We start from the raw sequence: 18508 nt of genomic DNA on the forward strand, positions 1-18508 counted from the left end.
TATTGGCTTGGTTTTCAAAAATATTAGGGATTGAGCTGGGCTTGGGAAAATTTTTAAAAATTATCAAGGTCTTGGATGCTTGGAAATTTTTTTCAAATATTATAGGCCTGAACCTAGCTTAGGATTTTTTAATGTTAAATGTTAGTCTTATACAGTAATATTTTTATAAAGAAATATATTTTGATTCAAAAGTTTTCAGTAACCTAAAAAATGTAGAGATCATTTTTTTTTAAAAATTAGCCTAAATTTATTTGGCAAGAAAAACAAATTTCTTAAAAAATATATAAATAAATGGCATATAGGTTTTATAAGTATTGAATGGCATTTATGTAATTGTAGAGTAACATGAATATGTGCACAAAGGTAAAAAGGTGTTTATTTATATTTAACTTTATTAATACTATTAATACTATTTTTTCCATTTCACACTTCTATTATATACATTTTTTATAAGTCCAAATTAGAATATAAACGAAATACAAAAAAGTAAAATAATATTAAAAAAGTAAGGTTACGCCGTTTATAAAATAAAATTAGATTATAACAAATAACAAAAATTATATTATATAAATAATAAAAATTAGATTATAAAAAATTCAAAAACAAAAAGAATTCAAAAACAAAAAGTATATAACGCAACATTCTCCCTCTTCTGATAATTTCATCGGAGAAGTCATAGAGAGTTTGTTGTCCAAGTGGTTTATCATTTTGGTAATCAAGTTGTATCACAAATCATCATAACGTTGGCTTGTCCCAATCGTTGGTTTGATCAATTCGATTTTGCACGTTGGTTTGTTTAATCACAAGCTTGATATCCATATCGTAAATTGTCTCCATTAATCATAGCTTGTTTGATAGTACTCAATTGTTATTATCATTTTTCCGAAATTGTTATTATCATAAATAAGTTGCAAATAAGAAATAATAGTTCATCATAAGAATAAATGAAGAATGATAAATCAATAAGATTGTTATATTTTTAGCGTTTTAATTTTTTGCGTTTTAATATAAGCGTTTTAATATTTAATTTAGTTTATGCAATTTAACATTTATTTTATATTTTAAGTTACATAGTCTTTTAAATAAGCAGGTTTTTTTTAATTCGCACAGGTCTAAAGATAGGTGTTATATCGTTATTATCAGTAATTTTTATATTTTTGTCCATACTTCCCTCCTTAAAAGAATCCTTAGAGTCATAGTTAATAATTGTGTTAAAACAGTTTCTAATTCTTATTTGATCTAAATGTCTCCTCAAAATACCTTTCTCAGTCTTAATTTGGAACATCATATCACTTTCTTTATGTGTGATCATACCTTTGCACCATTTATCATCACCTTGTATTTTATACCAAACAAAATCTCCTACATTAAAAGTTCTATTTCGTGGTAAAGTAACGTTTATTTTATTCTCCTTCTCCTCCATCGGTTTTAATACGTCCCATTTAATTATAATATCTCGATTAAACATTCTCTGTGATGGTGTAACTCCTGTAGTATCATTACGCGTATTTCTGTAATTAAGTAAAAATTTGCTAAGTGCGATATCTGGGTCTATTTTAATATTCCTTTTCATATGTGTTTTGAACGTTCTAACCATGCGTTCAACCTGGCCATTATTGCTGGTGATAAGCAGATGTAAGCACATGTTTAATACCAAAATTTTTGCAAAATTTTTCAAAATCGTTACTCGTAAAGTTAGTGCCGTTATCAGTAACTATAGTTTCAGGTATTCCGTATAGAAATAGTTTTAAAGATTTCTTTTAAAGTAACATCAGTCGTAATATTTTTAACAGGAATAATAATAGGAAATTTGCTGTAGGCATCGACTATTATCAACCAATTTTTTGTGAAAAACGGACCCGCATAATCTATATGTATCCTTTCAAACGGTTTGGTTGCCGAAACCCATGGTTTTTGTATCTTTATAGGATTATCATGATATATATTACAATCGTCACAACCTTTCACTTCCATAACGATATCATTATTTATACCAGGACACCACATGTAATCTTTGGCTAAGGATTTGATTTTTCCTGCTCCCAAGTGACCTTCATGTAATGACTGTAGTATAGTTTTTCTCATAGAAGACGGAATTATGATTTTATTGCTTTTGTAAAGACAATCCTTAATTATACTTAATTCCAATTCAATGTTTTTATAAATATTATTCATTATAGGTCTGTTGTTATTAAAATCATTTATGACTTGTTTTAATTCCGTATCTTTCAAAGTTTCATCACGAATTTGATCAAAATTAATAGGTAAATCCTCCAATTCATTTATTATGGTTACATCTTCAATAGTTTCATCACGACATTCTTGTGGTAATCTTGAAAGGCAATCAGGAACAACATTATATTTACCGGCTTTATACTTTATATTAAAATCATATCCTCCTAATGTAATATTCCACTTCTGGAGTCTTAACGACATAGTGCTATTATCCTTAAAACCCTTGGTGAAGATGTGAACTAGAGGTTTATGGTCAGTAATAATTGTAAATTTTGTGCCCATTAAATATTCCTGAAATCTCTTTATGGCGAACATTATAGCGAGAGCCTCACGCTCAATATTGGTATAGTTCATTTCAGATTTTAATAAAGTTCTCGACGCGAAAGCTATAGGTTTTTCTTTACCATCTTTTTCAATATGAAATAGTACAGCTCCTAAACCACATTTTGATGCGTCAGTGGCTATCCCTATAGGTAATTCAGGGTTAAAATATGTCAAAGCAGGTGGAAGACTAATTAACTTCTTTAGTCATTAAAACTTTTAGAGTGTTCTAGGTTCCAAGCCCATTTTTCTTTATTGACAATCTTATAAAGAGGATCGGCAATTTCCGCAAAATTGTTCAAAATTTTCTATAGTAGCCAGCCATTCCCAGAAATGTTGATAATTCAGCAGCTGATTTTGGTTCTGGCATATTAATTATTGCTTCAATTTTGTCGTGATTAGCATGAATCCCCTTAGCGTCAATATCATGACCCAGGAACCTCACTTTGTTTTTAAAGAACGCACTTTTATTAAAGTTAGGTATTAGCCCATACGATGATATCCTATCAAATACTTTTTTATGTTGTTTAGGTGGGCTTCATCGTTTTTTCCAGTTATAAGTAAATCATCAATATAAAATATAACGTCATCCATGTCACCGAAAATTTGATCCATAATCTGTTGAAAAATTGCAGATGAGGTCTTAAGCCCAAAAGGAAGTCTAGTAAATTGGTAATATCCCTTATGCGTAGATATGGTTAAAATATTTCTGCAACTTTTATCAATTGGAATCTGTAAGAAAGCATTTTTAAAGTCAATCTTCGTAAATTTCTTCCGAAAGTTTAGCAATTAGATCATTAATTCGTGGTAGAGGGTATCTAAAGTCTTCTAGAGCTGGGTTTACAGTATCCTTAAAATCAGCGCAAAGCCTAATGCTCCCATCTTCTTTGTAGACAGCGGTAACAGGACTTGCCCATCGGACATCATTCACCGGCTCAATTATTTTATCATGTATCCATTTTTTGAGTTCATTACTAACAAGATTTTTTTTTGAATAAGGGATACGTCTAGGCGGTATAATTTTAGGTTGGGCATCACTTCTTAAATGTAACTTGACACTTGCTTTGTTGATTGGCCCATTAGTTAATTTCGATTCACACTCTTTAATCAATTTTTTTATTTCATCTTCATAATTAGTGTCAATATTTGCTATAAATATATTTAAAATATTTTTGAAAGCATTGATCCACATACGTCCCAACAAGGCATTTTTCCTTGACTCAACCACTACCGCTTGTAAATATTTGGAAATACCATCATAAGTCACTTTAACTTGAGTAGTTCCTATGATTTTGATTAATTTCCCATCATAAGCCGTGAGTTGTAGCTCGGATTTCTTAAGATCTCTAATACCAAGTTTTTTAGCCAGACCATGAGGTATAATAGTGTATTTGGATCCAGTGTCCACTTGCATACAAGTAACAATGTCGTTCACTTTTAAAGTAGTCATAAAAGCGTTATCTTTGTCATTAATCATATCGCCAGATAAATTGTTGACATTAAAATCATTATCATCTTTGTTCTTTGTAGAGTCGCCTTTTTCTTCAATAATTTCTTCAATATTCATGTTGTAATCATTATTGTATTGTATTTGCTTTCTATTATTTTCGTCGCCACTTCTATAATTATTTGAGTTGTTGTTATATTGTATTTGCTTTCTCTGATTATTATCATTACCTCTATAATTATTTGAGTTGTTGTTATATTGTATTTGCTTTCTCTGATTATTATCATTACCTCTATAATTATTTGAATTGTTGTAATAAGATTGGTGATTGTTACGATTTCCGTCACCGTATTGGATTTGTTTTCTTTGATTATTATCATACCATGTATTATTTCTACCATAATTCGATTAATTATTATTATTATAGCGATAATTGTTATAGTTATAATTGTTATAATTATCGTGGTATCGCGAATTATTATTACCATAATTGTATCTAAAATTATTATTGTGATTCCCATTTCTATATCTATTATCATAATTATTTCTAAAATTATTTCTAAAATTATTATCACTTCTACTGCAAAAATTTTTATCTTTATCGGACTTTTTATCCTTATTTATATAACTTATATCATTATCCTCCGACTTAATATTACTAGAATCCAATTTCACCCCTAATTCCACCATCTGATTCAATGTAAGGTCAAAATTTTTGGAAAATTTGTATTTAATCTTATCGTTTGAGGTAGATGTCCGTAATTTCTCTTTTAATCTACTATCGTCCAAAAAATTACATTTCTTATGAAGTTTCGATACTCTAATGTACCACAGCATAAAACTCTCTGATGAGTTTTGTTGAAGAAGATTAAATTTATTAATTAAAGTATTTAAATTTAGCGCTGGTAAAAGATAGGTTAACTTTTTAATCACAATTTTAAGATCTAAAATATCGGTATCAGAACAAATTGCCTTAATGTCGTCAAAAACTTCGTCTGATAAATTATTAAGCAAAGTATTAATTTTAATAGAGTCCGATAATGTACTGGTCGAAAAGTAATTTAATATTCTGTCTAAATAAATTTCAGTAAGAGGACCCACTAACTTAGGGATCTTATGTGTAAATTCTTGTTTAATTTCCATATTTAATTAATAAGACACATAAATAAGCAATTATAACATTTATTATTTTATTAATTCAAGTTTTGGTATAACTATTTATGTTTTAACGAATATACAAATTAATTCAATGAAATCACTATCGCTGTAAATATAGTGTTTCCCGTTTAATAATTCAAAGCAATTTATCATGTCTCTTAAATTCATAAATTCAAACAGTACATCCTCCGTACCGTTTATCCTAGAAAAGTTGACATCGCAATTATAAGTTAAATCAAATAGAATATCGTAGATGGAAATTTGATGGGGTACATTTAGTACTTTGAAGGCAAACATAATTGATGAAAATAATTTTGAAATGACTTACCCTTTTTTTATCCATCTTATATAGAATTGTTTGTACAATTTTATAATTTTTTTTATTAACCATATTTACAAAGGGAAAAAAATTTTATTTTTAAAAAAAAATTTCCATGAGGCGAGTTTCTTTTGCCAAAACTGGAGCACCATGTAGAGTAACATGAATATGTGCACAAAGGTAAAAAGGTGTTTATTTATATTTAACTTTATTAATACTATTAATACTATTTTTTCCATTTCACACTTCTATTATATACATTTTTTATAAGTCCAAATTAGAATATAAACGAAATACAAAAAAGTAAAATAATATTAAAAAAGTAAGGTTACGCCGTTTATAAAATAAAATTAGATTATAACAAATAACAAAAATTAGATTATATAAATAATAAAAATTAGATTATAAAAAATTCAAAAAACAAAAAGAATTCAAAAACAAAAAGTATATAACGCAACAGTAATTTAAATAGATAGCATTTTTTTTTACTTAACATAAAGATATAGATAGCCCTTATCAAATTCTTTGATAAATAATTTCGGAAATGCAAGACATACACTAAATTTATCTGATGAAAAACAACAATAACCCAATATAATAAACAACAATTTATTTTTTAGATATAATTTTAATTGATCTTAGTACAAAAAGTATAAGAATCATTTATTTTTATTTCATGGATAACAAATAATGATGCAAACATTAATTATTAAATATTATAAAAAATAAATTTTGTTAGAATTGTTGCATTGGACATAATTTTAATCCATATTTCTCCATAACTTAATTTTTGGGGTTATCTCCAATAAAACGAAGTAGGATTTGATATTTCTTATTATAATATTAGGGCAGACCTGATTTTGTCATGATTCTCTAATAAGTGGTTTGCCCAGGCTTTCCCAGTTTCCCTTATTACGAATTCACATGTTTTTTTTATATGTATTCTAGAAATAAGTCATAGACTAATTGGTAAATCAGAGATTTTCCCTTCATTAATAATAAATTTAATATCTCCGCGCTTGGGAAAAATTTTTCAAAATTATTATTGGTTGGACTGGGCTTAAAAAATATTTCTCAAAATTAATATTGGCTTGGTTTTCAAAATTATTAGGAATTGAGCTGGGCTTGAGAATTTTTTTTAAAATTATATATCAAAAATTATCTAAAAATATTTAAATTTTGATTAAATTTTTCTTTTAAATCTTAAAACAATATATTTTAAATTTTAATACTATTTAAATTAACCAATATAAATTTTTTTTTTAAAGTATCTGTATCTTTTTTAATACAAAGTTGGTTAAGATACAAATACTTTTAAATAATATGTATCTTAGATACTGGATACAAGATACTTTCCAAAATTTTAAAAAAAATACAAATATCCGCGATACTGCCCAACCCTGGCTATAATAATGATCAGTTATGTCTAAATTTGAGACAAAAATTTACTGTACCTTCCTGGCAGCTAAAATTTAAAAATATAAGAATACCTATTTAATAGTTTGAATTATAACTTATATACACTTAATCAGTTATGTCTAAATTTGAGACAAAAATTTACTGTTAAGGATCTTGAAACAATAATACATTGCTCTTGATTTTCAGTACTACAAATTGATTGTTGATTTTCAGTATTTTTTGTTAAATGGCAGGAATCCATAAATATAATATAATGTATCAGTTATGTCTAAATTTGAAACAAAAATTTACTGTTAAGGATCTTGAAACAATAATACATTGCTCTTGATTTTCAGTACAATTTGATTGTTGATTTTCAGTATCTTTTTATTGAATGGTATCTTGTGCAGGAATCTAAAAATATAATAAAAGAGTAACTAAATCAAAAAATTTACCAAGAATATCTATTGTATAAGTTAGTTTCAGTTCAGTTGTTTGATTTATCAGATAGTTTGTAATGGAAGATGAATGAATGTTTAATATGATTCTGTGGTGATTTTCAAAAAGAATGTAAAAAATTTATACCTATTTAATAGTTTGAATTTTAAAGTAGCTACAAACTTTGAATCGTATCTTCTATTTGATTAATTTTGTCAGATTAAGGGAAAAAAATTATTTTGCTAGATTATGAAAAAAAAACCTTTGCCGGGATTCGAACCTAAGTCCAATAACCCATTAGATTTGTAAGCTTCGTTCTTGCCGATTGGGCCACATTCAAAATTGAGGATTTTTTAAATATATATTATAGATTGAAAGTGTGACAGTGTCAGCGTAACGGTATTTTTGTGACAAGGCTTTTATATATTATTATAGATGATTTTCATGGATTCATTCTCTACAACCTTTCGGTATCTTAGCCATTCGCTACATCTCTCCTGCACCTTCTTTATCCAATCAAAACATATAAACCTTAATGGCTCAAATATCGTTTAACATTGAGCGGTCCTCAAGGATCCCACTATCGCTTGCACTACCACGCCGTCCTCATACACAATTCTGCACCAACCTTTGTCCCCGATTGTACTCATGAGTTGAGCTCACATGCCATTAAACTTCAAATAATCCATAAACAATCCGCTATTGATTGAACAGCCATGATCACTGCATCCACCACCATCATTTTACTCCAAATGTTAAATCTTCCTCCTTTTCATTGCTAAATAGTCATTAATAACTTGCCCATATATATCGATGGACCTATTTGATGTATATATAACTTTAATTGACTGAGCAAACTATGCTAGGGTATCTTCGATATACCACATCAAATCTAATTTTTATAACTGGTAGACCAATCTTTAATCTTAGCACCTACCATATCGACCATGGACTAAATTGAATCAATTAATCGAAATAATAAGCGGGGACTATGGTTGATAACCTATAGCCCAGTTCATCATATGCGATTACTTAAATTTAATAAAGATGAATTTAATTAAAAAAGGAATTTATTTGGATAATAAAAGTGTTGTTTTTCCCCTTATTATTTTTCTAGAATACTTATATACCTTTTTTAAAATAGAAAAGGGTTGCTCCGTGGTGCGACTCAGACCGCTCTTTTCAAATAACCTCCCCCCCTTTAATTTATCCCGTTTTATCATAGCTTAGGAATAACCACGGGTTATCCGTGGTTCGGCTGAGGCAACGCTTGCAAATAAACCCACGTTTTCAACCCTTTTATAAAATTTATCCTAGACTATGTGGTTAAATCATCGTCACTAAAGCCGGGTCCTCATCCTTGAAAATACCGATATAGCGACCGTGATCGAACCCTCTCTCCACTCATCGCTCGAGGGGCCTGCCAATACGGCCCCAACCATTAATTTCAACTAAATAAATCATCATTAAATTATAAAAATGTTGATTAGTCTTATATTTTAAATTTGAATATTTATTTATTTTTAAAATATATTAACGTTATATCATTTGAATATCTATATTATTTAAATTGATTGTTTAATATATTCAATTAACTTTGTTTGATATTTTTTGTATAAATAGATTGTGATAGAAAAAAGAAGTTAGTAAATAAAATTTAAATTTATATTATTAAAACAAATTTGTTTAACCATATTTAAAATGGTGCCCCGGTTACGGTGGTACGTTTCTTCGTTTTTTTTAAAAAAAAAAAATATATAATAAAAGTTTAAAAATTAAAATATAATAAAAGTTTAAAAATTAAAATTATATCCTTACCTTGAAAATAAAATAATCAAAGAATTTATCCGTTTTTTTTGTCGATTTCTTTTGTAAAAATAAAAAGTAAAGGAATTACTTATCATATTCGTCGTTCGATATTGCAGATGATAAAAGGACATATAAAATTTTTTTGACTTTTCTTTTCGATAGTCAAAATTTTATCCAAATTTACAAAATTATAAAAGGTAAAAAAAAAAAGTAGAAATAAAATTTAATTTAAAATAAATATAACTTGTTAAATTTACTTGTTTTCTTTCATGGCTTCCCGTTACGTTTTTGTAAAAAAAAAAAGAAGAATATATATAAAATTTGCCTAAAATTAAAATAAAAAAGTAAAAATTAAATTAAATTCGAAATTGTGATGACTACCTTATTTATTGATTTAACTACCTATTGTGACGATTGCTTAATCCATTGAGATGACTCTATTTATATGACTACCTATTGTGGTGACTACCTATTGTGACGATTGCTTAATCCATTGAGATGACTCTATTTATGACTACCTATTGTGGTGACTAACTATTGTGACGTTTGCTTAATCCATTGAGATGACTCTATTTATATGACTACCTATTGTGATGATTGCTTAATCCATTGAGATGACTCTATTTATATGACTACCTATTGTCTAGACTACCTATTGTGTTGATTGCTTAATCTATGGAGATGACTAGAATCAAACCTTAGCACTTTCATGCAAAAAGCTTCTTTCTTCATGGTGTCCTGGCTCTGGATGCTGGAATGGAATATGATAACCAGCACCTAACCTAATGTGACAACCTAGAAAGAACCAATATGGAAGTTGGACGTTAGGTTATGAATTTTATATTGTGAGACCAATGATGATCACTTATTATTCTAATCCACGTAAGAAGAAAAGTTATTTGAAATTAAAATTTTATGCCGAGATAAAGGCATATTGTAAATTTACTTATTAAATGTAAAAATTAAACATCATTATTTTAGAAAAATATTGTGTGAAATTTAAATTTTTTTTAAGAGAGGGAAATGTGCATAATATTTGCATATTTTTACCTCGGAGATTGAAAATAAATAAAAATAAATTAAATATTAAAACGCTACTAATTAAATATTAAAACGCTACTAATAAAATATAAAACGCAATATTAAAAAAAAAAACGCGAAATTTCATATAATTTTTTTGATTTATCATTCTTATGTTATTCTACATTCCAAAAATTTTATTCCAAATTCTTTTATTCCAAAATTTTATTCCATATATTCAAACTTGATCCTTATAATAATGATAACGTACATCAACTTTTCTAACCTACAAAAACGTATGGACTCACGCAACTCTAATAAACGATTTTATCAAACCTACGTGATAGAATCAAGCCTACGAGAACATATGAGACTTATGCGCTAACCAAGAAGAAACCGAGTACAATCGAAACGGGAAAAACTTCTAGGACAACAAGCTCTCGATGACTGCTGAGAAGAAGCTTTGTGCTTTGTAGAAGAGAGGGAATGTTGATTAGTCTTATATTTTAAATTTGAATATTTATTTATTTTTAAAATATATTAACGTTATATCATTTGTATATCTTATATTATTTAAATTGATTGTTTAATATATTCAATTAACTTGAAAAAAGAAGTTAGTAAATAAAATTTAAATTTATATTATTAAAACAAATTTGTTTAACCATATTTTAAAAAAAATGTAAAACTTCCAAATATTCATAACATAGAATTATTATAACAAATTTCAATAAATCTTTATACAAAATTTTGCAATTCCGATAATTATTCAACAACATCAATAATCAGAATTTAAATTTTATCCTATTTTCCAAATTAATATCTTTTTTATATTTTCAATAATGGACATTAATCTCCCAAAGCAATTTCTATAGATACCAACATTAAGGAAACTTAATTGTTCAATATTTCTAAACAGAATTTACTTATTTAGATACGTAATCGAAAATTAAATCAACCCTTCCCCTGCCCTATCAAGTATTAAATCAGTAAAGAAGCAGCCATATAAGCACGGATTGGCAAATTTATATGATCTTTATGTTAGGTTAAAAAAATTGATACTAATTTTATAACATTTTCATTTTACAACTATAAAAAAATTATTATTTTTACTAAGTTAAAAAAATTGTATTATTTTTATTACGTTAAAAAATATATAAATGACGGAAGCACATATAAAATTGCTTATTTTTTTAACAAATAAAGAGTTTTACTACATTTTCATATTACAACTATAAAAAAAATTATTATTTTTACTAAGTTAAAAAATTTGTATTATTTTTATTACGTTAAAAAATATATAAATGACGGGAGCACATATAAAATAGCTTATTTTTTTAACAAATAAAGAGAAAATCATGCGAATGTATTGTGTAATTTTACATTTAAAAAATTAATTGGGTCAAATAAAAAAAAATTTTTTTTTATAAATAAAAGAGAAAGATAATTTTTTATATTTTTATCTTTCCTTTTTTTTTAAAATAAAAAATGTTTTCTTTTTTTAAAACAGTTTTGCAACTATGTTGTTGAATATTTATTAAAAATATCATTTAGCTCAGGAAATTTTAATGCGAGGAAATTGATTATTAAAAAAGGAAGACCTAAAACTTATTTTAATCAAATTTTTCATTCGCATTTTTTCTATCATTGAATATGAAATTTTTAATTCATTACTTTATTGGTCATGGCTATTATTCCTGTTACCACTCCTTAAATAGGATTGTAATTTATTTGTCGAAGCTAGTGGGAGAGACTTAATACAAATAAGGAACCTAGTATTAAATAAAATTAATATATAAATATTTAATAATTTCGGTTAATAATCTTACGAATGTTACACTTCCTTATATGAATTGTAATCAACTCTAATTTCTTCAATTTAAAATAACTCTAAATTTCTTCAATTTAAAATAACAACTCTAAATTTCTTCAATTTAAAATAACAACTCTAAATTTCTTCAATACAAAAAAAACTACGTACTTATTTTATTTTAAATTTTTCCATTTATATACATCTTTTTAATATGCAAAATTACAAGTATAATGAAAATTCATAAAAAAATAATGAAAATTACAAGTATTCATAAACATAATTAAAATTACCAGTCTATAAAAAAAATAATTTCCTTGACTACATATTCAAATTAATATTTAACCCTCATCGATTTATAATAAAAATTCATAAAAATTAAAAATATTAAGATTACAAGTATGTATTCTAATAATTAGTACACAAATACAATTCCCAAAGGAGAAAAAATGTTTGGATAAGAAATATTTTTTGAAACAAAGGGCATAAAGAATCATCAGTCGATGTTTTATAATTTAATCGAATTGACAATCTGATAGATTAAATGAGCATAATATCAATCAAAATTTTACTAGCCGAATTCTGTTTATTTATAGATCTTAATATTTAATAAAAATAAAGAATTTTGAAATTTTTTCGCTAGAGTAAACTTGACTCTTCGTCACTGAATTAAATATAAAGTCAAACCTATATAATTTGGATACCGTTGAGACAAAGATTTATGCTAAACTTAGACAGTTGGTTTATTTATCAAGACTTCTTACTTTAAATAAAACATTTTACCATCTGTTATATAATTAGTTTAGCAAATGGTAATATTAGGTTTTTTTTTATTAATTCATTAAAATCGTGAGTAAAATTATGTATATAATACATTAACTTATACAAAATAAAAATGTATAAAATTATAAAAATACATTAAAAAATAATTTTTGAAAAAAAGATGATGTCATCTTTATTTGTTTATTTGATACAAGTTTTATTTGTATGACGTTTATAATATCTTCTTTAGATTTATTAATATTGTGAACAATTTATTCGGAAATATTAAATCTTTTGATTATATTTTTTTTGAGTATGATGATTTAGTAAAATAATAACCGATTTTTTTTTATAAATGAACGATAACTCATTCTACTTGTTTTCTCTATTAATTTTGTTATTTGACATGAGTAGCAAAGAAAAAAATATAAAATATGCCCATTTTTTAAAGTAGACAGTTGCCTAATTTATATAGGCATTTTCTAATACTAGTTAATGGGAATTTGATTGGGACTCAAATTTTGGTCTAACTGGGAAGTTTCTCAAATTATGAAGAGCCCAAATTAGATATATACTATGTATATAAAATTTATGAGTATGAACTGTAGTTCTTGGCCCAATCTCTTTTTTTTTAGGCTACAGCTATTTAAATAAGTATACGTACTATAAAACAAGTATGTCTGGTTTGTCTACAAACGTATAGAGCTGTAGAAGGTTCCTCATAATTAATTTATATATCCTCTTTTACATCTGATTAGATGGAAATGAGGAATACCTAACGTAGCTTCGTTGTAATCACAACATGAATGGGAGTATATGCTTTAAACATATATCACTTAAATTCATTTTGTAAATTTATACATAAATATAAAAATAAAAAAGTATTTTTAATACATGTGATTCCAAAAAGAAAATATAATATAAAAATTTAATAAAAATATTATCACAATTACTGCTGCTACCTCTAAACTCCACATTCTATTACATTTTTAGATACAGTGGATTATTACGCATATATATATTGAATTAATAATAAATCATTTCCATCAATTACCCATTAAACCAGAATGGCAATGAATGGAAGAATCAGATATATAATATATTTGTATGATAATATGAGTAATTGTAGAACAACGGAAGGTAAGTAAAAAAAGTAAAAAATGTAAAAATTAATTCTTTTTATTTTATTTTTGTAACTACTAATAAACTAATAATTTTACAATTTTATATATAATATACAATTTTTAATTTACACTTTTTACATAAGTTTTTTAAAAGGTTAAATTTTAACAAATAAAATTTACGAAAATTAGGAAAATATAAAAGGTCATTAAATAAATTTAAAAGAAAGAATTTTACGAAAAGGTCATTAAGAAAAATATAAAGTTTAAAGGTCATTAAATTACAAAAGTAAAAAATATATAAAGTTTATGAAAAATTTATATATTAACATTTCCCTCTTTTTTTTAAATGTCTTCTTTCCTCAGTTTCTTATTTACACTTCCAGTCATTCAATTGCTCCATTAGTCATTTGTTCGTATATCTTTAGATTGTTTGTTTGACTTATCGTTTGTTGAATCGATTATCGAACAACTTTTATGAAACATCGTTGGTTGCCCATCATTGTTGATACGTCGTGGGTTGAACATTGCTTGTTGATTTGCTGTTTGTATTGATCATCCCATTTCCCTTTCAAAATTTTATATATATCTTTTTTACAAAAATTATTATTTATTTATAACAATCATTTTCTATGTCGTAGTTCATATTCTCGCTTTTGAACTTGACTTTGAATTTTCGAATTTTGAATTTAATTTTGAACTTGAACTTGACTTTGAATTTTTGAATTTTGAACTTGAACTTGTTCACTTCTTCCCCCTCTAAAAATTTTTTTCCTTTGTAGTAGAATTTTCAGATATTTTGTTTGTTGTTTAGCCTAAGTCATATCTTTTTCATTGGTTTGTTCTTAGCTTGTTATCCTTACCATCTAATCATTCGCTTGAACATCATCCTCACATTAGCTTGTTCACCTCGTTGTTTATTATCATTTTTATCAATGTTTGTAAATATATATTATGATCAATATATCTCAAATAAAATAATTATGGAATAATTGAAATGATAGTGGAATAAATAATTTATCAGAATCATTCATAAGAATAAGAATCATAATTTTGAATATAGAATAATAGAATATTTGGAATTGTCTCTTCTTATATAATAATTTTTTATTTTTTATTTTTTATTTAATTATTTTTATTTTTAAATTTTACTCTTTTATTTTTCAATTTAAACAATTTTTTTATATCATAATTTCTCTTCAACTTGTTCTTTATAAAAAAATTTCTCTTTCTCCTTCCATCTTCAACATACGATCTCCATATCATACTCTTAATCTCTTTTTCAACATCAAGATATTTAATCACCTTGCCCCTCTTTTTAATATTTGTTTTAATTTTCTTTATTTCCAAAGTTTTTTTAAATTTTTTATTAATTATAAAAATTTTTATTTTATTATTTTCTTTAATTTTTATTTCATTATTGTTTTTAATCAGACGCGTACGCAGGAATTTGGTCTGGGGGTGGGGGGGGATAACAAAATTTTTTAAGAAATATTATTGTTTTTTAAAAATATCAAGCATAAATTTATTAGGACTAATAACTATTTCTAATACACAATTTAAATTAATGTGAATTATAAAAAAATTATATGTAAAGAATCACTTAAATGACCCAAAATAGAAATTTGAATTTTTTGAGCCTTTACACAAAAAGTTTCTTAGGAATAATTGCATTTTGTATGTTATAAATTTACAATGTAAAATCCAATCTTCGTTGTGATTGAGCTAATTTTTTAATTATCTCATCTTTGCTTGTCGTCAAATGCCTATGAATATTCAAAAGATCCAAATCTTCAATCTACTTTCAGATGTTGTACTTCTTGGTATGTTTTTCAGAGATCTGTAGGCCCGGCCCCCAGGCCGGACATTATTTTAATTTTTTTAAATATACCCGGGCCGGGTCCGAAATTTTTTTAAAAAAACACCCAAGCCGGGTCTGAATTATTTTAAAAAAACACCAAATCCGGGCTGTATTTTTTAAAACAGCCTATATTTGAAATCTTTATTATTAGCTATAAAAATCAAAAATAAATATAATTTATTTTAAAAAAATCCAGGCCGGGCCTAAAAATTTTTTAAAAAAAGCCGAGTCGGGCCTAAATATTTTTTTTTAAAAAGCCGGGCCGGGCCTGAAATTTTTTTAAAAAACCTAGGCCAGGTCTTAAAAAATCTTTAAAAAAAATCCGGGCCGTGCCCTGCAAATGGTACTTCTCCAGACCTCTGTTATTCTTCTTAAAAAAGAGAATGTTCTCTCATTAGTTTACTAATGGGAAGAGTTTATAAACCCTATACATTGGGAATTTAATCTAAAATGTGTTTGAAATAATGCAGAGCATCCACAACATTTTTTGGGACTATATTAACCATAGTTAATCTTATAAACATAGTTATTCAGCTAGTAAGGCATCATAAGATACTTTAACATATAAATAAAATCTAACAAATATTTTTTTTTCTATCACCATCTGAAAAAGGTTGGAAAGGCTTTTGTGGAAGTTATTTGCAGATTAGTAAGTGCTGCATGATGAATTAAAAATTTATTTATTTGGGTTATAAATGTATCTGATTTAAGATATACTCTTCTACTGATCCTATATTAATGTTTTAACGATGAGCTTGCCTTGCTACAAGTCGAGGAAGACAAATATTAAACACGTATAGCTCTGCTTTTGACTCAACAATAAAATATAAAATATGAAATTCTTCATCAACATTAGTCCTAATTTCCTTGAGTTCTGATAAAATGCTCTCCGCTATTCTCATTATCTTAATCAAGTCAATGTCATGTTTTTGAAAAGTAATACTTAAAATAATTGTATAATTAAATAATACATTCTAATGAGAAATAAAATTTGGAATAAGCATTGTATCCAATAATTTTCTTGCTTCTGAGGAAATATTTCCTTCAGGCCATTGTGATATTTCAGTAATAGCAAATAATTGGCTCTTCTAACTCCTTAAACTGTTACTGCTTGATGGCAGAGACTCTATCTCGTTGGACTTGCAACTTTTTCCCTGTTGGACAAGAAGTTTCAGAAATAATTATTATTTGACTAGAAATTTGAAAATGGTAGATAAATATTACGCCACTAAAAATTTGAAAATAATAAGTAAATATTACGCCGGAAAACTTAAAATCGAATTTAAATGATAAAATAACTTAGTAGATAAATGCGATAAAAAATGTAATTAAATATATATTTAATATGACGAATAAATATTAACATATATAAATTAATATAAACAATTTGAAAAATATATCCGGCATCTGCATTTTTTGGCTTTGGGAGGGGGGGGATTTGTCCCCCTGCCCCCCCCCGCTGCCTACGCCGATGATTTTAATGACTATTATTTCTTCAATTGTTATCATATGATTTATTTCTTTTAATTTATAAGAATTTATTTCTTTTTTAACATTTGGTATTAATTTTCATAATTCAATTTTATTCAAGTTATTATTATTATGATATTTATAATTATAATTTTCATGCTTTTTTTATTGTAATATGTACCTTCATAATTTTTACTATCTACTTTTCTATTTTCCTGGATAATTTTTACAAATTTATTAAGTATGTTTCCAAAAACTTTTATCCACATCCTTCCCAGAATAGCAATTTTGTCACTTTGGACTACATACGCATCTAAGTTTTGAGTTTTGTCTTCATATCTCACTTTTATTTTAACGATTCCTAGCACCTCTTTTCTTTTCCCATCATAGCCAGTCAGTTTCGTATCCGATTTATTCAAGACTTTAATTCCTATCTTTCTAGCAATATTAATCGGCAATATTGAATACCGCGACCCGGTGTTGATCTGCATGACTATCGGTAAATCATTAAGGTATATCATAACTTTGTAATAATCATTTGCCTTGTCATCATCATCCATTCTATTTACGTCAAATCTGTTGTTGTATGACTGATTATTATTTTGATTATTATTGTATCTCGATTCGTTTTGATGTCTATCATATCTATAATTATATTCATTATATTTGTAATTATCATTATTATTATATCTATAGTTATTGTAGTTGTTATTATAATCAATTTTATTGTTAAATCTTGTAAAATTATTATACGGTCCTGGCCCATTATACCCCCTATCATTATCATAAACTCTAGGATTATAATTGTTTTTATATCTTGGTTCATAATTATTTGTATGTCTCGAATCAAAATTATTCCCACAATTATCGTATCTCGGTTTCCACTGATATCTGTGTACGTGCGACTTCATCCCTTTATCGTGCTCATCGTACTTCATAATCCTTAAATTTTTTTTTACTATCTAAATAATCTTATAATTAATATATGGATTTTGTTTTATCATTATTGTTCTATATAAGTTTATTCATATTTTAAATATTTCATCATTAAAATTTTATTATATTTTTTTTTAATTTTATATTTTAATCATCTCTTACGTGTTTTTGGAATTAAATATTAACATCATTTTCCATAATCCTCTTTAGTCTAGTTTCACCATGTTCCAGTATCTAAAATCATGCTAAAATTTTATTTACATACGCTGCTACCATTTTAGAACAACGGAAGGCAAGTAAAAAAAGTAAAAAATGTAAAAATTAATTCTTTTTATTTTATTTTTAACTATTAATAAACTAAAAATTTTACAATTATATATATAATACAATTTTTAATTTACAC

General features: G+C 26.0%; 1 protein-coding gene and 1 long non-coding RNA gene across 2 annotated transcripts; both read right to left on the minus strand.

The window, feature by feature from the left end:
* Positions 1-569: 569 nt before the first annotated feature.
* Positions 570-11917, minus strand: LOC135922799 (uncharacterized). Its single transcript, XR_010571034.1, has 3 exons — positions 11820-11917; positions 7191-7292; positions 570-860 (listed from the first exon to the last, which is right to left on the minus strand). It is a non-coding gene; the product is annotated as an uncharacterized LOC135922799 (long non-coding RNA).
* Positions 11918-14299: 2382 nt separating this feature from the next.
* LOC135930780 (GATA zinc finger domain-containing protein 15-like) lies at positions 14300-18107 on the minus strand. The gene is made up of 2 exons (XM_065467567.1): positions 17351-18107; positions 14300-14406 (listed from the first exon to the last, which is right to left on the minus strand). The coding sequence occupies exons 1-2, from the start codon at positions 18105-18107 to the stop codon at positions 14300-14302; spliced, it is 864 nt and encodes a 287-aa protein (XP_065323639.1).
* Positions 18108-18508: the final 401 nt, after the last annotated feature.

Source organism: Gordionus sp. m RMFG-2023, chromosome 1 (genome assembly GCF_954871325.1).
Source record: "Gordionus sp. m RMFG-2023 chromosome 1, tfGorSpeb1-WG-v2, whole genome shotgun sequence".
In the NCBI taxonomy this organism is placed as follows: domain Eukaryota; kingdom Metazoa; phylum Nematomorpha; class Gordioida; order Chordodea; family Parachordodidae; genus Gordionus; species Gordionus sp. m RMFG-2023.

Coding starts and splice junctions, on each gene's coding strand:
- LOC135930780 (XM_065467567.1), bottom strand. CDS start 18,107: ATGAAGTACGATGAGCACGATAAAGGGATGAAGTCGCACGTACACAGA. Junction 14,407..17,350: donor AGATAGTAAAAATTATGAAG/GTACATATTACA, acceptor AAATTTTGAAAG/GGAAATGGGATGATCAATAC.